Source organism: Pseudophryne corroboree, chromosome 3 (assembly GCF_028390025.1).
Source record: "Pseudophryne corroboree isolate aPseCor3 chromosome 3, aPseCor3.hap2, whole genome shotgun sequence".
NCBI classification, from domain to species: Eukaryota; Metazoa; Chordata; class Amphibia; order Anura; family Myobatrachidae; genus Pseudophryne; species Pseudophryne corroboree.
Window position 1 is genome coordinate 757,359,664 of NC_086446.1, and position 25,462 is coordinate 757,385,125.

Sequence of the window (25,462 nt, forward strand, 5' to 3'; positions counted from 1 at the left end):
GGGTGATTCAAAAGTCGCAGTACACCCTTTTTGTTTCAAAAACTGACTTAGATTCAAGATGGCCAATTTCAAGATGGCGCCCATGTTTGGTACATGCCCTAAAAGATAGCCCACCTCACCCATTCCTTACTGGAGTATTCATTTTTCCCATTTCCGGCAGAGTTTTTGAAAAAAAAAAAAAGGGTGTACTGCGACTTTTGATTCACCCTGTGTATATATAAAGCCTAATTCTCTTACTAGTAACCGTACAAAAGGCAAACCCAGATTAAATGTCCATTTGTCTAAACCATTTACACATTACACAACAGGGGCAAATGCAGGATTTCTAGAGGGGGATTTCCAAATACAATCCACAATCTGCCACTCTGCGGAACGTTGGAGCGGGAGTCTGGGGGGAGTGGTAGAAGAACTTAGTAATGACCCTGGACGTTAATGTATACATTGGCCTTTTTATACACTGGATACTGTATGGAATACAGTATTAAAATGTAACACTATAGATGGTCTATAATATAGGCTGTATCAAACCTTTAATATAAGTTAAAAAATAGCGGTCAAAGGTTAAACATCCCATAATAAATAAATACACAAATATAATAGAACTAGTAGGAGACAGAACTGTACATTTTAAGCACACATTCTCCCACCTCATGTGAAGGCTCCTGTCTCTTCTTACTGGTAGCTACTCTCTGGTCCAGTACAGTGAATGAGGACTCGGATCCACACGCACAGCAAACCTAGTAGAAGAAGCTGCTACCACTGGGCATGTGCAGCAGTTCTGTTCTGTCCCTCAAACTGCATGTTGTGGCAGCAGATCTAGTAATTGTATTATATACTATTGCTATTCTTGTCATAATTTGAGCTGGTGGCAAAGAGTAGGGGAGTTTCTGGGCAGCCGAACCCCCCTTCCCCTCCCCCTGCGTTTGCCTATGCACAACCTAAAGTATTATAGCAGAGCTAAAACGATTGCAATCACAGAGTATTCTGAGACGTAGTACTTGGGGTCATATACTTATGTGATGGCTTTTTTTATTTTTATTTTTTTTCAGGATTTTTTTTTTTTTTTTAATCAGTAAGCAAAATGTTTGAACTGCAGTTTCTACAACCAATGTTTAATATCTGGTCTTGTGATGGTATCGCACTATGTGTGTGATAGGACCATCACCACATATTTCTCTAATTTCCATAATAGTCCCTGCTAGTCGGCATGCCAGCTGTTGGGATTCTCAGTTGGTGGGATGTAGGGGGAGGTGTTGTGACCGGCGGTCTCCTGACCGCCGGTCACATAACTGCATCCCATCTTAACATACAGTATGGACACTTTGGCAGCTACCCAGGGCCTCATGGTTCTAAGGGCCTTTTAGCAGATGCTCCCGGGGGTTTGTGCCTCCGGAGCTCCTTGGGAGGAAGGTAGAGAATGCTGCCTGGCTGTTCTGATTGTGAATATACATTTTCTACCACCTTCCTAGCTTACAGCCAGACGTTGAATGGCTGTCAGCGTGCTGATTGGTAGATGGCTGAAGCTATCCACCAATCGGAGTGCTGACAGCCATTCACTGTATAGAAACATGTTGAGAGATGGTGCGAGACTGCAGGAGGGGTGAGTTGCAACTTTTATTTTTTTACATTTTATTCCCGTGAATGGGCGGGTAGAGGCCCCAGTACATTGCTTTGCCCAGGCCATACAATGCTGTTAAGACCGCACTGACTAAATGGAAGGGGGGACACTGCAGTCCAATGGCAGCAACACGCCTATCTATAGCCGTGGTAACTTGACATGACCACTATATAGCCATAAAGTTTCACGCCACAATTTAGTATAGTACTTTAATGAGGTATTGTAGAAACACCATGATTTGTGTGGCCTCCAGGACATAATGGAACGTTTTGTAAGCAGAACATGGCAGTTGGTTTCCATGTTGAGTCGAGGAGGACTTCTTCAAAAATGACAAACTGCAGTGTTTCCCAAACTCTCTTCTCAAGGTTACGCTGGCCACTTGGGTTTTGGGGCTATCCATGATTAAACACAGGCTTAATTAGTACATCATTAGTACATCATTCACTTTTTGTTTTAACAACTCCCCTTTAAAATCTAGATGGCCCAGAGTACAAAGTTTGGGAATTATTGAGCTACAACTACTATAATACACACCTGGGTTTGGTACATTTAATTGCACTTGACTTCCAGAAAACACTGTTGGACGGCTGCATGGAGTGTCTGAAAAACGCATCCCGGTCTGAGCAGAAGATCCATATAGATGTCTTGATGCTCTACGCATTCACATTGGCCAAAGAATGGGAATACAGTGACCCTCTGCTTGAGAAACTGATGAAAAAGGCAATCGTTGAGGGTATGACTTAATTTATTTGGCATGTTATTATATTAAATCTGTATCCCAGCACATTATGCACTGTGATGTGTAAATTACAGCGGCCCTGATTGTCACTGTTGTGTTAAACACTTTTTACAAAAAATTTTGTTTTTATATATTTGGAATTCTTTTGCAACGAGAAGTTGCTGTTTGTCAAACTATCGGCCACTTTAGTGACCCCTGGTGACCGGTTGAATACCTGCAACTGTTTTATTAATAGAACTATACGTAACTATGGCCCAGATTTATCTAAGCTTGGAGAGCGAGAAAGTACAAACCAATCAGCTCACAGCTGTCATTTTTCAAACACCGCCTGTAACGTGGCAGTTGGGAGCTGACTGGTTTGTACTATATCACTCTTCACACTTTGATCAATCTGTGCCTGTGTTTGAAGAGGTGCAGAATCCCAGTTGAATATTTCCAATCTCCTACTTCTGCTTAATAAGACTATATATACAGCGCTAATAACTGGATGAGGTTTACAAAATTTACTAATAACCAATTAAGAAATGTTGCAACATATTATACATTAAAAATTATTATTATTATTATTATTATTATTATTATTATTATAGGGCAAGCACAACGTAATAAGCAAGGTATTACCACAATCGGAAGCTGGGATTTGCATATGCATATTGTCTATGGAGATGTGCCACAGTCCTGGGGTTGTATTCAACGTTATCAGATGAATGTCCACAAAACCTTAAAGACCTTTTTATGCTTGATTCCGGACAAGGATTAGTCCTATTGAAAGCTCTGGGTATAAAGCTGTTGGCTACAGCGAAACTCGTTGGTACAGAGGAGCTGGGCACTGCTGAATAATAATCCATACCTGGAGGTACATCTAGAAGTCCGCAACCATCTAAACGTGGAAACCTGCTATCATCCACATAACGACAGAAGACCAGAGCTTTCAATAGGACTAATCCTTGTCCAGAATCAAGCATACAAAGGTCTTTTTCAAGGTTTTGTGGACATTCATCTGATAACGTTGAATACAACCCAAGGACTGTGGCACATCTCCATGGACAATATGCATATGCAAATCCCAGCTTCCGATTGTGGTAATACCTTGCTTATTACGCTGTGCTTGCCCTATAATAATAATAATTTTTAATGTATAATATGTTGCAACATTTCTTAATTGGTTATTAATAAATGTTGTAAACCTTATCCAGTTATTAGCGCTGTGTGTGTGTGTGTGTGTGTGTATGTGTGTGTATGTATGTATGTGTGTATATATATATATATATATATATATATATATATATGTATATATTATAGTCCCTTAAGATAGATAGATAGATAGATAGAACGTATATCTATCTATCTATCTATCTATCTATCTATCTATCTATCCTAACTAGCCCTTTTTATCAGCAGCTCAAGGGTAAAACATCTTGTTTCATTTGCGCCATTCCTATTACTTCGGTAGTTTCCTCCTGCTCCTCCTTCTGCTGGTTTCCAAAAGAACTAGATGTCCACCTACAGTGATAGTAATCCTCATACTCTACTCTGTAATACTGGCATTTGCCGTTGGTAACCCTGTACTACAATGATGCTTCTCCGCAGGTGGCACTATACACTGGGAGCGAGAACAAATGCCCGAGAGACCGCGGGTTCCATTCTTCTTGCCTCCATATGCCTCCACGGAAGTGGATATTACATCTTATGCGTTACTGAGCATGGCAGCACGGCCCACTATTTCCCAAGAAGAACTCACAAAAATGGCCCAGATTGGAACGTGGCTGTCCCGCAATCTGAATTCACATGGGGGCTTTGGTTCCTCGCAGGTAATTGTGAAAGGCTGCTGTGGTGCAGCATTTACTGTAACAAGAAAAAACCTTTTTAGTCTTCGCTCCAAACTGACTCTTATCACCCTGAAAGCTCATCCACCTCCGTCCTTTCTTCCAGTCCACTGTTGTAGGTATCCAGAGCCTTACTGCACTTGGACAACTGCTGTACACGCCGAATGCCCAGCAGACGGTGGCAATCAAAAGGGGCAATGGGGATGTTGGCAGTTTTAATCTAAATAAAGACAACAGGCTATTGGTCCAGAGACAGCCCCTTCCTGATGCTAAAGGAGACTACGGCTTGGATGTTGTTGGAACGGGATGGTGCCTTGTACAGGTAACATTATTAAATCCGCCACACTGATAGTAACTTTATCTGTGTATTCTGCTCAATGATACTTATGTTAAGTTGCGGAACCTAGCAGACATTTTATACTGTACAAAGCTCTATACTATTTCAGCTTAAAACCCAGACCAAGACTTTATGGCATCCATGGGGGGTGCATCATGACATTTTACCATTAAATTCATCTTTTTTTTACGTGACATCCTGGCCATAAGCAAGAACGGGGATTAAAGGGATAGTGACGTGTTTTGCAGAATAGAGTTTTTGGCGCGTCTACTGGCTACAAAATCATTACATAACTTTATCATTTTAGGTTGAATTATAAGCATTAACCCTTTATGATCCCTTGTACATTTAAATGGACATTATAAAATGTAGTTAATACCAATGTCCCATTTAATTAAATGTATGGAACCATTGTGATAATTTTCCGGCTGATGCTAGAGCAGAGGTTCTCAAACTCGGTCCTCGGGGGCCCACACAGTGCATGTTTTGCAGGTAACCCAGCAGGTGCACAGGTGTATTAATTACTCACTGTCACATTTTAAAAGGTCCACAGGGGGAGCTAATTATTTCACTTGCGATTCTGTGAGGAGACCTGCAAAACATGCACTGTGTGGGCCCCCGAGGACCGAGTTTGAGAACCTCTGTGCTAGAGAATCCAAAATATTGAATTGGAACACTACGCAAAGTTTTGGTGTACGAGCCGCAACGCTTTCTGGCCTAAAGACGAATATGACCAAACTGCGTTTGTTTTTTTTGGAGGGGGGGGGGGGGTTTACATAGGGCCTCATTCGCTTACTGTACCAAAGTCTTTACTGGGATACACCGCACACATGCAATGGGTCGTGAAGGGTTAATTTAAAATTATTGAAGTGCTTGCCATGAAAGGGTTGCAAGCACACACATGAGATGATGATGATGATGATGATGATGCTAATTATTAATAATAATAATAATAATAATAATAATATTATTATTATCCTTTATTTATATGATGCCACTAGCGGGGACGTAACCAGAACTTTGTGGGCCACATAGCAATATATTGAAGGGGCACATGTCCCAATGATTCTTGAGACCCCTCTCTGCAGCAGTTATTAATTATATGCCCCAAAATAGTGCCCTAGTTGATTTTCTGAACCATAGCTGTGCCCTAGTTGTTGATTTTATGAACCATTGTACTGTAGTTCCCTAATTTACATAATGTCCCATTGTAGCAGTGCCAGTACACATTATGCCACACAATACCCCCAATCAGTGGTGTCACAAGGGGGGTGCGGGGGGTGCGGTCCGCTCCCGGGTGTCACCCGCCGAGGGGTGACACCAAAATGCCGGCTCCTGCAGAGTGACAGAAGCCGAGTGCTGCACTGTTATATTATGTGCAGCACTCGGCTCCTGTCACTGTGTAGGAGCCAGCACTGCAGGGACAGCACCTCCCGGGAGTCAGCCCTCACCTCCCACACCCCCCAGTGATAAAAAAAAAACGGGTGTCGGGACGCGAAGCCCCGCCCCTCCGCAAAACCCCGCCCCCTTTGCGTGCCTGCAATTGTCTAAAAACGGGTCCCGCCCGCAAAGCCCCGCCCCTCTATTTAAGCCACGCCCATTCCAGTGCAGCCCCACCCCTTTATCCTCGCTGCCGCACCGGGTGTCACAGAGGTGAGTGACGCCTCTGCCCCCAATTCACATTATGACAGTGTCCCCAGTTCATATTATGCCAGATTAGTGCCCCCAGTTCGTATTGTGCCACATTAAAGTGCCCCGGTTCTTATTCTGTAACATTATAGTGTCCTCCACATCACAATGAGCAGATCAGTTTATGCCACATCACAGTGCCCCCTTACCATTATAACATCCACTACACACACCTGTCTCAGGTCAGGCTGGGCAATGGATCAGGTCCAATTGCTAAGCAGATAATCGGGGAAATCGGTATGCCACTGTATAACCTGGGTCCAGGACCCCCTAAACTTCTGGGCCCCATAGCAATGGTACTGCTTGCACCCACTCTAGTTACCCCTATGACCACAAAGGGTTCTGCAGCACCTAACAAAGTACATAAACAAATGAGCAAAATAAGAAAACGGTGACCTACAATACAAGACAATCAGGACAAGGATTACAGTATGTCTTATAAATGTTGCACATCAGCAGTTGCAACACACAGCAGCAGGTATATCTTTATTCTTTATACACACACAATTAGCAGCCTTATACATAATGCCCATAGTAGTGCCACTTAACACATAATGTCTCCCAGTGTAGTGCCAGATACACCAAACGTTCCAGTATAGTGCCAGATACACCAAACGTTCCAGTGTAGTGCCAGATACACATGCCCCCCCAGTACTGCTGCTCACCACCACGGGGCTCTGCTGACGCTGCTGTGTCCGAGGGGAGGGAAGTGCAGCGTGTGCCTCTCCTGCCCTTCAGTCTGGTCTCCTGTCTTCAAGTTTGGCGGCGGCCATCTCAAATATTTGTGAGCCAAACAGGAGCCACCTCTGCCGGTCCCCGAGCACTGTTTGGCTGACAAACCGGAGCCTGATTTCAGATGCCTGACTGCCGCCCTTAGGAGTCCGGTAGCTCTTAAGGAACGTTCCTCGAGCCAAACCTGAAGCTACCTAGTGCTCATCTGCATTACTGATTTATGCTAAATCTTATAGCACCATACAACGGCTGTTTCTGAGCTGCACGCTGCTGCGACCACTTTACCAGAAGAAATTGAGAGTTTACAATATAATTAACGCACAATATTTGCCCGGAGATTCACCACCACTTTAATATACTCAAATTCCCTCACCTATGGACAGTCCCAGAAAGACTTTGATTAGGTCATTATTATCGTGGGGGCATATCTGTTCTCTTCTGCACCCCACCCATCCCAAGGGGTTATCTGCAAATATACAGTAATGTGTCTTTATAACCAGTGCCACAAAGCCAAAGGCTCCTGTTTGTCCAGTCTCGCAAATCAGAGCAACCTGAAACTGGCACTCTCTGACTTGGACTTTTTTTTTTAATAAAGGCGCCAGTCATTTAAAAGGAAAAAACATTCCTTGTAAATGATTGCTGCTTTAAAAATAAACGTCCCAAATGAGCAGACATCCCACAACTCCAGCAAAATCGTCCTCCAGACCCCACACAGTTCAAGTTTTCCAGGCCACCTGCCAGGTGCACTGTGTATCGCCAACTGTCCATTTTTATAAATGTACGGGTGACCTGGAAAACATGAAGTATGTTTGGGAACCTGTGCAGTATCCGAATGACTCGTGTCTACCAGACGTTCATTTACAAACAAGTTGTCCTCCATTCCCTACTCTACTCAGGCTGCCTTGTGGACCGATTTTGAGAACCACTAGCAGTCCAGGTTTCATGCTTTAAAAACAGGTGATCTAATTAGTGTGTCAGTTGATGTGTGCGCAAGCATGGTTAACCAGGCAATGGATATTCTTGAAACCTGGACCGTTGAGGTGTCTTGAGGACCAAATCTGGGAATGGTGCTCTAGAAGGTAGAAATAACTTTTTTTGTATTGTGGATTTTTTTTTCCACACCCCTATGGGAATTTGGCTGAAAACACTAATTTTGTTAAATGTAACATTATATTTTTTTATTCTCCTTTAGACCACAGTTGCCTATAATGTTCCAGTACCCACTGAAAATTCTGCATTCTTAATGGAAATCGAAACCTCTGCGGTTAGCTGTGTCGAAGGAGTGGCAAAAGCAGTCAAAGCCAATGTCACCTTGAGGTACATGATTATATATATATTTTTTATATAAATTAAATTGTGTAGCGCCTCAGAAAAGAGAACCTGTCACTAGTGGGAAATGGTAACCTCTTATTCTCTAAATACCACACCATGATTTGATTGTAGTGGTTGCAGAGTTCAGTAAACTGGTGCAATGCCCACTCTCTCAATCCCAACACATCAGGACTCTATACAGTATTCTACACCTGCCAGGTCAGGGGCTCGGAGAGGAGCCTGTCCCGGTGATGTGGTAGTGGGGCGTGCATGTGTAATTGCCATTGCTGAGGAGGACTCCGGAGGAACACTCTCCCAGTGCTTTCTGCAAAGTGTAGCCAGTAGACTACAATGGGTTAACGACATCTTCACATGGTGTTAGCTTTGCATTCTGGAGCTTTGTAAGTCTCACCACATCGCATCGTCCATAGAAACCTATAGGGGCTGTAGCTGCTGTTGGGAATGGTGTGATCGCATCCTATATCTCTGATATCTGTTGCGGTCCCTCCAAGGGTCTTATTAACCGAGAAGGACACCCGTGTGCAGCCTCCTCCATCCGGTTTCCCTCCTCTCTAGCCGGGACTTGGGAGCACAGTAGAGTTTGAGCACTAGGTGGCACAGACTATTATGCAGGCGCACATCTCTGATTAAATGGTGCGGCAGCCATTTTCCTGTAGATTTCCTTACTACGGCAGCCATTTTACCAGTGATTTGTAGAGAGGTGCTGCCAGTGACAAGGGACTGCCGGAGAGGTGAGCATTTTAAAAAATGGGTGCAGGGTGCACACACACTGCATCCATTACAGATACACCACTGGTCACTTTGTCATACATGCTGGCCATACTAAATACTGTATTTGTTGTTACACCCCCCCCCCCCTCCAGAAAATGGCTGCGTTTTAGGGAATAAGCGACACATATTTAAGTGCACTCCTAGCCCCATAATGCATGATACGAAGTACTGGATTAAGATATGATTTCTGCCATGGAACACACTGCTACAAATGGCATACTGTCAGATGGTCAACATTCATAAGATTGTCAACATGGTTCAACGTGTCGGCTAGAGATGTGCACCGGAAATTTTTCGGGTTTTGGTTTTGGGTTCGGTTCCGTGGCCGTGTTTTGGGTTCGAACGCGTTTTGGCAAAACCTCACCGAATTTTTTTTTGTCGGATTCGGGTGTGTTTTGGATTCGGGTGTTTTTTTCAAAAAACCCTAAAAAACAGCTTAAATCATAGGATTTGGGGGTCATTTTGATCCCAAAGTATTATTAACCTCAATAACCATAATTTCCACTCATTTTCAGTCTATTCTGAACACCTCACACCTCACAATATTATTTTTAGTCCTAAAATTTGCACCGAGGTCGCTGGATGACTAAGCTCAGCGACCCAAGTGGCCGACACAAACACCTGGCCCATCTAGGAGTGGCACTGCAGTGTCACGCAGGATGGCCCTTCCAAAAAACACTCCCCAAACAGCACATGACGCAAAGAAAAATGAAAGAAAAAAGAGGTGCAAGATGGAATTGTCCTTGGGCCCTCCCACCCACCCTTATGTTGTATAAACAGGACATGCACACTTTAACCAACCCATCATTTCAGTGACAGGGTCTGCCACACGACTGTGACTGAAATGACGGGTTGGTTTGGACCCCCACCAAAAAAAGAAGCAATTAATCTCTCCTTGCACAAACTGGCTCTACAGAGGCAAGATGTCCACCTCATCATCATCCTCCGATTCATCACCGTGTACATCCCCCTCCTCACAGATTATCAATTCGTCCCCACTGGAATCCACCATCACAGCTCCCTGTGTACTTTGTGGAGGCAATTGCTGCTGGTGAATGTCTCCATGGAGGAATTGATTATAATTCATTTTAATGAACATCATCTTCTCCACATTTTCTGGAAGTAACCTCGTACGCCGATTGCTGACAAGGTGAGCGGCGGCACTAAACACTCTTTCGGAGTACACACTTGTGGGAGGGCAACTTAGGTAGAATAAAGCCAGTTTGTGCAAGGGCCTCCAAATTGCCTCTTTTTCCTGCCAGTATACGTACGGACTGTCTGACGTGCCTACTTGGATGCGGTCACTCATATAATCCTCCACCATTCTTTCAATGGGGAGAGAATCACATGCAGTTACAGTAGACGACATGTCCGTAATCGTTGGCAGGTCCTTCAGTCCGGACCAGATGTCAGCATCAGCAGTTGCTCCAGACTGCCCTGCATCACCGCCAGCGGGTGGGCTCGGAATTCTGAGCCTTTTCCTCGCACCCCCAGTTGCGGGAGAATGTGAAGGAGGAGATGTTGACAGGTCGCGTTCCGCTTGACTTGACAATTTTCTCACCAGCAGTTCTTTGAACCCCTGCAGACTTGTGTCTGCCGGAAAGAGAGATCCAAGGTAGGTTTTAAATCTAGGATCGAGCACGGTGGCCAAAATGTAGTGCTCTGATTTCAACAGATTGACCACCCGTGAATCCTTGTTAAGCGAATTAAGGGCTCCATCCACAAGTCCCACATGCCTAGTGGAATCGCTCAGTGTTAGCTCCTCCTTCAATGTCTCCAGCTTCTTCTGCAAAAGCCTGATGAGGGGAATGACCTGACTCAGGCTGGCAGTGTCTGAACTGACTTCACGTGTGGCAAGTTCAAAAGGTTGCAGAACCTTGCACAACGTTGAAATCATTCTCCACTGCGCTTGAGACAGGTGCATTCCACCTCCTATATCGTGCTCAGTTGTATAGGCTTGAATGGCCTTTTGCTGCTCCTCCAACCTCTGAAGCATATAGAGGGTTGAATTCCACCTCGTTACCACTTCTTGCTTCAGATGATGGCAGGGCAGGTTCAGGCGTTTTTGGTGTTGCTCCAGTCTTCTGTACGTGGTGCCTGTACGCCGAAAGTGTCCCGCAATTCTTCTGGCCACCGACAGCATCTCTTGCACGCCCCTCTCGTTTTTTAAATAATTCTGCACCACCAAATTCAAGGTATGTGCAAAACATGGGACGTGCTGGAATTTGCCCATATTTAATGCACACACAATATTGCTGGCGTTGTCCGATGCCACAAATCCACAGGAGAGTCCAATTGGGGTAAGCCATTCTTTGATGATCTTCCTCAGTTGCCGTAAGAGGTTTTTAGCTGTGTGCGTATTCTGGAAAGCGGTGCTACAAAGCGTAGCCTGCCTAGGAAAGAGTTGGCGTTTGCGAGATGCTGCTACTGGTGCCGCCGCTGCTGTTCTTGCGGCGGGAGTCAATACATCTACCCAGTGGGCTGTCACAGTCATATAGTCCTGAGTCTGCCCTGCTCCACTTGTCCACATGTCCGTGGTTAAGTGGACATTGGGTACAACTGCATTTTTTAGGACACTGGTGAGTCTTTTTCTGAGGTCTGTGTACATTTTCGGTATCGCCTGCCTAGAGAAATGGAACCTAGATGGTATTTGGTACCGGGGACACAGTACCTCAATCAAGTCTATAGTTGGCTCTGCAGTAATGATGGATACCGGAACCACGTTTCTCACCACCCAGGATGCCAAGGCCTCAGTTATCCGCTTTGCAGCAGGATGACTGCTGTGATATTTCATCTTCCTCGCAAAGGACTGTTGGACAGTCAATTGCTTGGTGGAAGTAGTAAAAGTCGTCTTACGACTTCCCCTCTGGGATGACCATCGACTCCCAGCAGCAACAACAGCAGCACCAGCAGCAGTAGGCGTTACACGCAAGGATGCATCGGAGGAATCCCAGGCAGGAGAGGACTCGTCAGAATTGCCAGTGACATGGCCTGCAGGACTATTGGCATTCCTGGGGAAGGAGGAAATTGACACTGAGGGAGTTGGTGGGGTGGTTTGCGTGAGCTTGGTTACAAGAGGAAGGGATTTACTGGTCAGTGGACTGCTTCCGCTGTCGCCCAAAGTTTTTGAACTTGTCACTGACTTATGATGAATGCGCTGCAGGTGACGTATAAGGGAGGATGTTCCGAGGTGGTTAACGTCCTTACCCCTAATTATTACAGCTTGACAAAGGCAACACACGGCTTGACAAATGTTGTCCGCATTTCTGTTGAAATACTTCCACACCGAAGAGCTGATTTTTTTGGTATTTTCACCAGGCATGTCAATGGCCATATTCCTCCCACGGACAACAGGTGTCTCCCCGGGTGCCTGACTTAAACAAACCACCTCACCATCAGAATCCTCCTTGTCAATTTCCTCCCCAGCGCCAGCAACACCCATATCCTCCTCATCCTAGTGTACTTCAACACTGACATCTTCAATCTGACTATCAGGAACTGGACTGCAGGTGCTCCTTCCAGCACTTGCAGGGGGCGTGCAAATGGTGGAAGGCGCATGCTCTTCACGTCCAGTGTTGGGAAGGTCAGGCATCGCAACCGACACAATTGGACTCTCCTTGTGGATTTGTGATTTCGAAGAACGCACAGTTCTTTGCTGTGCTTTTGCCAGCTTAAGTCTTTTCATTTTTCTAGCGAGAGGCTGAGTGCTTCCATCCTCATGTGAAGCTGAACCACTAGCCATGAACATAGGCCAGGGCCTCAGCCGTTCCTTGCCACTCCGTGTGGTAAATGGCATATTGGCAAGTTTACGCTTCTCCTCCGACTATTTTATTTTAGATTTTTGAGTCCTTTTTTTACTGATATTTTGTGTTTTGGATTTTACATGCTCTGTACTATGACATTGGGCATCGGCCTTGGCAGACGACGTTGATGGAATTTCATCGTCTCGGCCATGACTAGTGGCAGCAGCTTCAGCACGAGGTGGAAGTGGATCTTGATCTATCCCTATTTTTGGAACCTCAACATTTTTGTTCTCCATATTTTAATAGGCACAACTAAAAGGCACCTCAGGTAAACAATGGAGATGGATGGATGCTAGTATACTTATGGATGACGAGTGACTGACGACACAGAGGTAGCTACAGCCGTGGACTACCGTACTGCGTCTGCTAGTATAGAGATGATAATGATATAAAAAATATATATATATATCACTACTGCAGGTATATATAATATAATGACGGACATGCTGGACACTGTCAGCAGACTCCTAAACTACTAGTATGAAGAAGATAGAAAAAAAAACCCCACCACAGGTAGGTATACAATTATGGACGAGCACTGACGACACAGAGGTAGCTACAGCCGTGGACTACCGTACTGCGTCTGCTAGTATAGAGATGACAATGATATAAAAAATATATATATATCACTACTGCAGGTATATAGATAATATAATGACGGACCTGCTGGACACTGTCAGCAGACTCCTAAACTACTAGTATGAAGAAGATAGAAAAAAACCCCCCACCACAGGTAGGTATGCAATTATGGACGAGCACTGACGACACAGAGATAGCCACAGCCGTGGACTACCGTACTGCGTCTGCTAATATAGAGATGATAAAGATGATAGAGATGAACAAAAAAAATATAACACTACTGCAGGTAAATATTTATATAATATAATGAATGACGGACCTGCTGGACACTGTCAGCAGAATGCGTTTATAGAATAAAATAAAAAAACACCACAGGAGTGTTTAACTTTTTCAGGCAGACAATATACTGGTGGTCACTGGTCAGTCACACTGGCAGCAAAAGTGTGCACTGTACTCCTGCTGTAACTGCACCCCAGTCTCCCCCACAATTCGGCTGTGTGAGCAGTGAGCACTCGGCACAGTCAGATATACATAGATATATCATGCAGCACACTGAGGCTGAGCACAGATATGGTATGGAGCGTTTTTTTCAGGCAGAGAACGGATTAAAAAAAACTAGCAAAACTATGCACTGACTGTACTCCTCCTAACAGCTCTCCCCAATCCTCCCCACAATAAGCTAAGCAGCAATCAGATCAACTAACTACTAACAGTAACTATAAACGGAGAGGATGCCAGCCACGTCCTCTCCCTATCAATCTCAATGCACGTGTGAAAATGGCGGCGACGCGCGGCTCCTTATATAGAATCCGAGTCTCGCGATAGAATACGAGCCTCGCGAGAATCCGACAGCGGGATGACGACGTTCGGGCGCGCTCGGGTTAGCCGAGCAAGGCGGGAAGATCCGAGTCTGCCTCGGACCCGTGTAAAAAGGCTGAAGTTCGGGGGGGTTCGGATTCCGAGGAACCGAACCCGCTCATCTCTAGTGTCGGCATCTTTAAAATGTGAAATATCTGCATTCTCAAATTGCTGACGGTTAGGTGCTTTTTGGAAGCTTAGGGTTGAGCTTTGGGGGGGTGGGAGGTGATGCGGATTGGTTAGGTACTAGGAGGTGGGTTTGGGGTAACTATTAGGAATAGTAGATAGAATACTCACCAGAACATCACTGACGGAAATGCTCCTCATGTGACCGTTGGGATCCAGATGAAGGTGCTGGAGACGTGGCTGCCTCTGAAACTAGACATGTGACCGCTGGGTCACCATTGATGTTGGGTCAACATAACATTCATGTAGACATGATGAATGTCAACATGCTAAGAGTGGCTCCCAAGAGCGGACCTCAAGGCAACCCAACAGTCCAGGCTTTAGGAATATTCCTGCTTGTGCATAGATGGTCTAATGAAACGGAGGTACTAATTAAAGGCCTAATTCAGAGTTGATCGCAGCAGCAAACTTGTTAACAGTTGGGCAAAACCATGTGCACTGCAGGGGGGGCAGATATAACATGTGCAGAGAGAGTTAGGTTTGGGTGGGGTTTGTTCAAACTGAAATCTAAATTGCAGTGTAAAAATAAAGCAGCCAGTATTTACCCTGCACAGAAACAATATACCTACCCAAATCTAATTCTCTCTGCAAATGTTCTATCTGCCACACCTGCAGTGCACGTGGTTTTGCCCAACAAATTTGTTGCTGCGATTAACTCTGAATTACCCTCTAAGACACCTGTGCATAGATCATCTCAAAACGTTCACTGTTGGGTTGATTTGAGGACTGCATTTGGGAACCACTGTACTACGCATGTCAACCTAAAATACCACACCTGCTACAAATATCCTTCCCACTTGTGACTCAATGAATTCTAAAGGTATACACTTTACACCTGAACTGGCCAAGGTGGTCCTCAAGATCTACCAACAGTACACGTTTTTCAGACCACCTAGCTGGTGCACAGGTGCCTGTCATTACTGTTACATTTTCAAATGTGGTGCACTCATTCCTTACCGACACATCCTACAGATCCATAGGTGATCTGGAAAACAAACCGTTGGCAACTCTCGAGGACATGTTTGGCCACTCCTGCCTTACACTATCTTCAGTCTATCCATTAGCTAGGGACTAGTCACATGACTGAGCTTGAGCCACAATGTACCTCAGTAATGGGATTGGCTGAATGGTGGCTCGACATACAAGCTTACAGCCACACCGGTGTGTGTGGGCCAAGATTTCTTGGTCCATATGCCATCTTGTGAAAAAAGGTTTTCCCAAGTGGCATCAATGGTTTAAAGTAATCATTCCAAGTGAAGTGTATATAACTGTTTAAACAATAAGGAAAGAAATGTGTAACACATTTTTCTTTCAACTTCTTGTTTCCATGAAACGCTATAAGGTCATTATTCTACTCTGTGTATTGGTATTAAAGGTGTAAAAATAACGCTCTATGAACCACCAAAGGAGGCTGAATTTATTTTAAAAGATCAATTGATGAACAAGTACTCAATTGTATATTATTTTTTTGTAACTAATCTAACATCTGCATATACGTTCCCTGTTGAGACATTTCTGTCTAGGTTTGTAAGTAAATACTGTACAAATATGGTTTTCTTTCTTTAGTTATCGTGGATTGCAAAAAGATTCTGGCATGGTTATTGTCCAAATAAGACCGCTGTCTGGTTACAGTACAGACTTTTCAACATTGATTGCGGTAGGTGCTACATTTCTGCTTGGCATTGGAAATGGAACAGGTTGAGAAGATCAATAGTCTTTTGTCTCTTGTAGTGCTGCACCTAAATGTAGGTTACTAGCCACATGAGCCACCGCTGAGAAGAACGACCCAATGATAATTTGACTCTTACAGGAATTACATATTGAATAGTTTGATCTACTGTAGCTCACAGTGGCAGTATTGTACCACTAGATGGTGCCGAGTAATTTCCCATGTACCCAGCATGGTACGGCAGACTATTTTTTTTTTTTTTTTTTACCCTCTACTTGAGGGATGAGAGCTCTCATCACTAATGAACCAGAGAGCATAAGTGCCAGGGATGGAGGACTGTGGTGAATTTATTGTGCCTCTTGTCCTACGAGGCACTAGTCTGGACCCATATGCAAGTTACACTCCTCTCCTTGCTGCCTGTATGACTCGGACGGTATCAATTTGTCAGTAATGACCTCTAAGGTCTAGTGCATGCGAATACGTTTGGTGAACTGGTGGTCCCTCACCCCTACAGTAAGCCCTGGCCCAGACTGTAGTGAGGTAGCTAATATGAATATGCCATGAATAACTGTCTTGTCTCCATTTTTCATTTCAGCTTTTGAACCAAAAACTAATTACCAAATACGAGGTGAATCCAAAGGGAGATGCCGTTTTATATATGACCTCGGTAAGTGACATGATTATCAGGGTGTTCAATTTGTCCATGGTGTCCATTGACCTATGTGCAGAACTGGATCATCCATTAGGCAGCCTGAGGCTCGTGTCTAGGGCCAAGTGGGCCCTGAGATGCCGGATTACTCAAACATACAGACAGTATTGCCTCAGCCATGCCGAACAGCCCGTCTCAGGGGACAAGGTCCCGTGCAACCTGGCTTGCCCCAAGTATATTTGTCACTGAAACGTGCATCTTGCACAAACCGTTGTATACTAGAAAACAGCTTAAAGCTTCACTTATAAATTTGACACTCGTATAGGTGTGTGTGAATGACTCTGAAGCCGTATACGAAGTGCTACAATGCAGCGGCTGCAGATTTATTTATTTTTCACACCAAGTTCCATTGTGCTTCATCTGCGATTGTGTACATATTTAAAACTAATTAATTCCTGTCCGGTTAAAGTCGCAGCGCCTCTGGTACCGACCGAGTTGCGTTTTACTGCATTTGTGCTGTGAATAACCTTGAAATGTAAAGAGAGCCACTACACAGCCTGGCACACCTCACGTATGGCGTATTGAAGCTTGATGTAGAAGGACATCTGTCGTGTTTATTTACTTTAGTCAAATGAAGAGGGGGGCCCCAAAGCATTTTTACTTGGGGCCCCACAAGATCTTAAAGTTTAAGTATACATTACAACTTCTCTTTTCTACTAGGCTTCCTTATGTCTTGACTACCACTATCAGTGTTTCCCAAACTCTGGCCTCAAGGCAAACTAACGGTCAAGATTTTCATGATAACCAGGCTTGAGCACACATGGTTAAATCAAAAGAACCGACGTACTAATTAGGTCACCTGTGCTAGAGTATGGATATCCTTATGATCTGGACTGTTGGTGTGCCTTGAGGACTGTGGTTGGGATCCTCTGCACTATAACTAGATGGTGTGTCTCAAAGATAATATGGACCGCTGCAGTTTCGAAGAACCAGTGAATATCATTGGTGGGAAAGGGATGGCTGGTTCCTCCCCTGGATTTTGTACAGTGCACTCGTGGACCATAGGGTAACAGACCCTTTGGCTCATAACAGATTTTAAAACGTTCGACCTGATGGCCAAATGTCCGACTCTTTTCCTGGTTAGTCTACTTTCATTGGTGGATCCCATTGTTGGGGCTTAACACCTGGTTGCCATTAGCGTGTTTGGCTAATGGCAGCACACATAGATGACCTTGACCTGAACTGAAAATAAGACCAAACTTTAGGGCTCTGGCTGGTGCCACCATTCTGATGTCCTCCTTGACCTCCCGGTGATTGATGGCCGATATCACAGGGAGCCGTGGCTTAAGTCTGGCAGCAGAAGGTGTGCATGGAGCTTAAGTCCAGTGCTGCTAGCGAACAGGTTGGCTTCTAGGGACTGCATCGGTTGCAACCCATAGAAGCCAGATAGGGATGCTGGAATAGCATGGGAAGCGGGCTGCGATTGGCAGGGAGGGGTGATCTTCAGTATGCCGGTGGTCGGGCTCCCGGCGACAAGCATACCGGCGCCGGGAGCCCGACAGCCGGCATACCGACACTTATTCTCCCTTGTGGGGGTCCACGACCCCCCTGGAGGGAGAATAAAATAGTGTGGCGCGCGTAGCGCGCCACCATGCCCGTAGCGTGGCGAGTGCAGCGAGCCCGCAAGGGGCTCATTTGCGCTCGCCACACTGTCGGTAAGCCGGCGGTCGGGCTCCCGGCGCCGGTATGCAGGTTGCCGGGAGCCCGACCGCCGGCATATCGTAGTGAACCCGGCAGGGAGTGCTTCCAATGGGTAACCACTGCTATGCAGTCCCTGCGAATGGCAGATCTTACTGGGGGTGGCTGAAGTGCGGCAGGCCCTAGGTAAAATCCACCACTGGTGGTGTCTACATATCCAGTTTTATGTTCCACATAGAAACCTAAGATGACCACTGATTTGCCATTGAAATGTTATAACTTTATGGCTTGATGGCACCATAATGATAACAACCTCTGCTCTTTTCTCCCTCCAATTTTACAGGTGCCTCGTAGTCCCATTAACTTACCGTTAAGGTTTTTGATGGGGCAAAGGGTGATGAAAGTGAAGAGCAGCTCTGGTACTGTGTACAGTTATTATAACGAAGGTAAATGCAGTATTCTGCTATATCAAACAAAAGTTCATGTTGCAGACCATTTCTCTGAGTTCTGATGACTGTTTCTTCGTCCCCCTCAGATGAGAATGGTTACGCATCTTTTGATCACCCTTGTCAAGGACACAAATAAGGTTTGTAGAGGAACAGTCTAATTATCTATTTGTTAAGGCAGGATTTATACAGTACGTAGCCTATATCTGTCATTGTGACCCATGCCGCTGGATTCGTGGTGCGCCGGTGATGGCATAACCTAGAAGGCCATATAGAAGACTTAACCCTGGTGTGCTTGCTTTACCCTGAAAGACTTACACTTTTTTTTCTAATGGTTTGCTGATTGTATTGTTATAAAGTCATAGATGAGGCTCTAGCTCGGGTTTATTCAATGTGCGTCCCTCCAGCTGCTGTGGAACTACATATCCCAACATGCTCTGCCACAGCTTTAACATGCTCTAATAGAAATACTGTGGCAGAGCATGCTGGGAAGTGGTGTTCTGTAGCAGCTGCAGGGTCACATGTTGAAATACCTCTCCTCTGTGTGTGAGCCTTGGGACGCAGGAAACTGTCCATTATACTGGCAGATGCCTACAAGTTGGTAGGTGCGTAGCAGGTGGGCAAGTAGGGTAGTCCATACGGTAGTTTCCAACCCATGTAGCGATTCAACTACATATCCACACATTAAACTTGTGCACTGAGGAGTTCAGTAATTGCATGACCAAATTCTATTGCTAGGAGGTCACTGGCCGGAGATAGAACACTTGAAACTCTATTGCATTGCGGAGTTTGGACAACATTTTAATGACCTCAGTGGATACATCGGAAAGAGAAGTAGAAATTGTAAATAATAATAAACAGAAGGCCTAATGCAGAGATGTATATAATCCAGCTGGTTATGCAAGTTTGATGTTTTTGTATCTGCACGGCACAGGGCTGCAATGTTGCTCGCAAATGCTGCAGTTGGTTGACATTTGGGGGAGGCTGCAGGCAGCGTTGCAGAAAATTGGGTTATGCTGGCCCCGTTTCTGGGCATGCCGAAGCCAGTGGCTATGTGAATTTGCAGACCATCCTGAGTAACCTGGGGGCTGACTCTCACACAGATGAACCAATGCAGAGTCTTTGGACGCAGAAGCCGGCAGTGGGCAGCTTTCTCAGACTCCTGCTGCTGCTTTTTCATATATTGGCACAGCAACTGTGCTAACTGCGTAAATCTGGGCCTGATTCAATGTAAAACTTCTTCTTTCTGTCCAAGATTTCAACAAGGCAATATAAGAAAATGTCTAACTGATTCTAAACCCTTCATGATTTGAGGTCTAAAAACTATAAAAATGACAAAGAAACTGCAGCCATAAGTCTGTCAGCTGGCTGCACCGCAGTTCACAAGCTTCCGTTCTACAATGGGATCTACTCCATCTGTACAGTGTGTTGGTCACCCTACCGCCAATGACTATGGGGGTCATTCCGAGTTGATCGCTAGCTGAAAATGTTCGCTGCGCAACGATGAGGCAAAAAAAGGCACTTCTGCGTATGCGGCACAATGCGCACGCGCAACGTACTATCACAACGGCCGATGTATTTTTACACAAGGTCTAGCGATGCATTTCAGTCGCACTGCTGGCCGCAGAGTGATTGACATGAAGTGGACGTTTCTGGGAGGTAACTGACCGTTTTCAGGGAGTGTTCGTAAAAACGCAGGCGTGCCAGGAAAAACGCAGGCGTGGCTGGGCGAAAGAAGGGCGTGTTTGTGACGTCAAATCCGGAACTGAACAGTCTGAAGTGATCGCAAGCGCTGAGTAGGTCTGAAGCTACTCTGAAACTGCACAAAAATATTTTGTATCCGCTGTGCGATCCTTTCGTTCGCACTTCTGCTAAGCTAAAATACATTCCTAGTGGGAGACGGCATATCTTTTTTGCGTGGCTGCTAAAAACTGCTAGCGAGCGATCAACTCGGAATGACCCCCTATAGCCACTCACTTGGCAACATAAAACGTGTGAATTTAATGTGTTATATGAAAAGAAAATCTGGTTCTGAATATATTTATTAATCATTTACTTATCTTTTTGTGTAGGATCCGTTTTAACAACACTGTATATACTGATCTGAAAGCTGAAGAGAGATGCCGAACTGTGCATAGTATTTTATCTCCCTGGAATGAATGACCTCTATACAAACGACCTAGAGTACGCGCAGCATTATGCAGGAATGTCTATGTACAGGATGTATACATGATGTACTGTAGAAGAACAAATACTGTATACTCTGCAGTGGAGGCAAACAAAACAATGGAAATAAAGTGACGCCCATGTTACAAAACTGGTCTGCAGTATTGTCTCTTTGTATACGTACATATAATAGGCAGAAAGTGGGGCTTACAGTAAGGAGCATCATGTAATAGGGGTGAGCATTGCACGTCTGCTGGATATTTGTTCTGTAGTGGCATCTTACCCAGTGCAACCAATAAGCTTCGATCATTCTATAAAATATAGCTGGAAGAGTATTGGTTTCTATGGGGAAATTTGTCCTTCAGAAGATTTGATAAATCTCCCCTCTTGGGGTTTTATGAACTCTTCTGTGATTTTTGTAAACTGGGTTTACAATCTACGACAGCGGGTTCTATTTTGAGAAGGTTCCGTCACCTCCACATGCTCCATTTGTTTTTGTTTTTTTGTGATATCTGGTGATAGGGTTAAAGGCACTGTAGCATCTTGCACCAAAATCAGCAACCATCCTGCAACAGTTTCCATTCCGTGGAACAAGTACTGAAATTCTGCATTGTAGGTGTGCAATAAAACACGGGCAATCACTGTAATCTAATCCCTGACTGCAGAGCCGGCCATAGGCATAGGCAAACTAGGCAATTGCCTAGGGCATTTGATATGCCTAGGGGCATCAGCAGCTTCTGCTGATTAAAATGATATGCGGCATGCCTATATTCTGTGTAGCATTTCATATGCAGATACAGCCGCAGTCGCACACAGTATATAGGCATGCTGCATATCATTTTAATCATCAGAAGCTGCTTGTGCATCCTAGCCACACAGCAATGCAAATAAGATGCATTTTCATAAAAAAAATGTACCTGACGTTATCATTGAGGCACGATTTAGGAGGACACATCTGTATCCAAGCAGAGGTCACAGTGTTAGTGGCAGTGTGAGTGCTGTGTGCATGTGAGTGGGTTGGTTGTGCAGTAGTGTTCGGAATATGTGTAAGGAGCATTATGTGTGTCATGTAAAAATGCATTAATAATGTGCAACATATGTGTAAGGTGTACTGTGCGGCATATGTGTAACAGGCTACTACTGTATGTGTGTCATTATGTGTATAGGGGACTAATAATGTGCAGCAAATGTGTAGGGGGAACTATGTGTGTCATTATGTGTATAAGGGCATTACGAATGTGCCGAATATGTGTAAGAGACATTATGTGTAAAAAGGCATTAATAAAGGTTGTCATAATGTGTAAGGTGCATTATGTTTATAAGGACATTAATAATGTGTCTCATATGTGTAAGGGGCATTACTGTGTGGCATTATGTGTATAAGGTGCTCTACTATGTGGCGTTGCATATAGAAAGGGCACTACTGGGTCGTCTAATGTGAATAAGGAGCAATAGGGTGTGGTGTAATGTGAATAAGGAGCAATTCAGTGTGATGTAATGTGAATAAGGGGCTCTAATGTGAGGAGTAACGTTTATAAGGTAAAGTGATACTACTGTAGGATGTAATATGAATTATGGACATTATCGCATGATCAAATGTGGATAAAGTTGCAGTACTGTGTGGCATAATTGGAATTGGGGTTACTATTGTGTGGCCCTGCCCCTTTCCAGCAAAAACACACCCCTTTTTGAGCTGTGCGCCAAATGTGCGAACTGTTCCTATTTAAAATATAGGGGGTACAAACACCAAAATAAAGACTGCTACGGGTGAGGGGTGATGGTGCTGGGAAAGAGGTGCAAGGTCAGAGGCGGAACCTGCGGTGGTGCTAGGGGGCACCAGCCAAAATCTTGGCTTGGGCATCATATTGGTTAGGGCCGGCTCTGCCTGACGGTAGTGGTCGCCAGATGTGAGGGATTTATCTTTCTGTGGGGTTGGCTTTCAAGAAAAGACTCCTTTTTATTGAGACTGTTTGAAGACTACCCCTCCCCCCCCTAGTCTTTATCCTATCTTACAGAAACAAATAGAGAAGCCCTCAATACATCCCGTATAATGGCATGTGGCTGCAGGATATCTGCTTTTTTTTTAGTGGTCCCAGATCTCCCAGGTGTTGCTGGGCTTCATGATGCAGTAGGTTCATTCACAATGGCTATCTTTTTATTTTTATTTTATTTGGGTTATCATAGTTTGCTGTATGTGACTGATGTTACGGGGTATTAGGGGCCCAAACAAGTATACAATACTGTGCAAAGTGTATGCATTGTTATCCTGTAGGGGTCCTAGATGTACTGTATGTGGTCTCTGATCGAAGCTGAAAGTGTCTGGGTACACCAGCTGGTGGGATACACCGATCAGTCATAATAAAAACTGACAAGTGAATAAAACTGATTATCTTATTACAATGACATCTGAAGGGGTTGGGATATATTAGGGGAGGCATTTGATATGCCGGCTTTAGGGATCCCGCACTCAGCATACCGACGCTGGAATCCCGACAGCTCGCATACCGACAACTATTCTCCCTCTTGGGGAGTCTGACCCCCCCTGGAGTGAGAATAAATAGCGTAGCGCGCTCTCTTGCACTTGCCCTGCTGCCGACATGCCGGCTGGTGGGATCCCGGCACCGGTATGCTGGGCGCCGGGATACCGTAGTAGACCCCTACATTAGGCAGCCATACACAGTTCTTTAAGTTGATGCATTGGAAGCAGGAAAAATGGGCAAGCGTACGCATCTGAAGGAGTCTTGACATGGGCCAAATTGTGATGGCTAGAAGACTGGGCCATAGCATTTCCAAAACGCTCTTGGGGGGGGGGGGGGGGGGGGGGGGGGTGTTCCTGGTGGGTGGTCTTCTGTATGCCGAATGTCGGGATTCTGGCGCACAGTATACCGGCGCCGGAATCCCGACACTCGGCATTCCGACAACTATTCTCCCTCGTGGGGGTCCACGACCCCCCCTGGAGGGAGAATAAAGTAGTGCGGCGCACGTAGCGAGCCCGCAAGGGGCTCCTTTGCGCTCGCCACGCTGTCGGTATGCCAGCGGTCAGGCTCCCGGCGCCGGTATGCTGGTCTCCGGGAGCCCGAGCGCCGGCATACCGTATGACACCCGTTCCTGGTATGCAGTGGTTAGTACCTACCAAACTTGGTCCAAGGAGTATAACCAGTGAACCGGGGACAGTGTCATGGGTGGCCAAGGCTCACTGATGCGCATGGTGAACAAAGTGTAGTCCTAACCAGCGGCAGCTCCAGAGGTGAGGCTGTAGTACAGTTCAAAATACAATTAGGGGAACAACACCAACTGTCACTCCAAACGCTGCCACACATCGCCGGCCGGGACTCCCTGCCAGTTGGTGTGGCCCCCTATTTGATTTTGGGACTGCCCTGCAGGTCCACCTCGGGAACCACCACTGGTCCTATCCCACAGAAGAGACACTGCAGCATATTTAGCTGAAAAGATTAATGGGGGTAATTCCAAGTTAATCGCAGCAGGAAATTTTTTAGCAGTTGGGCAAAACCATGTGCACTGCAGGGGAGGCAGATATAACATGTGCAGAGAGTTAGATTTGGGTGGGTTATTTTATTTCTGTGCAGGGTAAATACTGGCTGTTTTATTTTTACACTGCAATTTAGATTGCAGATTGAACACACCCCATCCAAATCTAACTCTCTCTGCACATGTGATATCTGCCTCCCCTGTAGTGCACATGGTTTTGCCCAATTGCTAACAGAATTCCTGCTGCGATCAATTTGGAATTACCCCCAATGCTGGCTATAATAGAGAGGTGTCAGAACACACAGTGCATCGCAGCTTGCTGCGTAGCCGGAGACCGGCCACTGTCTGAAATGGCCTAGCATGGGCGCGTGAGCTAAACTGGATGATGGAGCAGAGGAAGAAGGTGGCCTGGTCTGCGTAATCATGTTTTCTTTTACATCACATGGACAGCCGTGTGCAGGCATTCCATTTTACCTGGGGAAGAGATGGCACCAGGATGCACTATGGGAAAAAGACAAGTCTGAGAAGGCAGTGTGATGCTTCGGGCATTGTTCTGCTGGAAAACCTTGGGTCCTGGCATTCATGTGGATGTTACTTTAACACGTATCACTGACCTAAACATTGTTGCAGACCAGTTACACCCCTTCATGACAACAGTATTGTCACGATTCACTAGCAAACGCTGTGTGTGTGTGTGTGTGTGTGTGTGTGTGTGTGTTAGAAGTAACAGCACCACAATAGCTTGAGTAAAGAAAATCCGTTTTATTGGCACATGGGATATGGTGCAGAATTTGAGCAGGCTGATGACACAGGTTAATGTAGTACAGGAATATAGGTAATAGCAGTTTCTGCAAATTAAATTGTGGAAACGGGTG

At 45.2% G+C, this 25,462-nt stretch overlaps 1 protein-coding gene across 1 annotated transcript in view; it reads left to right on the forward strand.

The window, feature by feature from the left end:
* The window catches only part of LOC135056792 (ovostatin-like), an 83,199-nt gene extending 61,950 nt beyond the window's left edge, over positions 1–21,249 (forward strand). The window contains exons 29-37 of the mRNA XM_063962387.1: positions 2,189–2,351; positions 3,948–4,168; positions 4,290–4,505; positions 8,134–8,258; positions 16,037–16,127; positions 16,735–16,806; positions 18,830–18,932; positions 19,022–19,072; positions 21,005–21,249. Of these exons, the coding sequence (XP_063818457.1) occupies positions 2,189–2,351; positions 3,948–4,168; positions 4,290–4,505; positions 8,134–8,258; positions 16,037–16,127; positions 16,735–16,806; positions 18,830–18,932; positions 19,022–19,071 (1,041 nt within the window). The 3' untranslated portion in view covers position 19,072; positions 21,005–21,249. The remainder of the gene's footprint in view (positions 1–2,188; positions 2,352–3,947; positions 4,169–4,289; positions 4,506–8,133; positions 8,259–16,036; positions 16,128–16,734; positions 16,807–18,829; positions 18,933–19,021; positions 19,073–21,004) is intronic.
* The last annotated feature ends 4,213 nt before the right edge of the window (positions 21,250–25,462 follow it).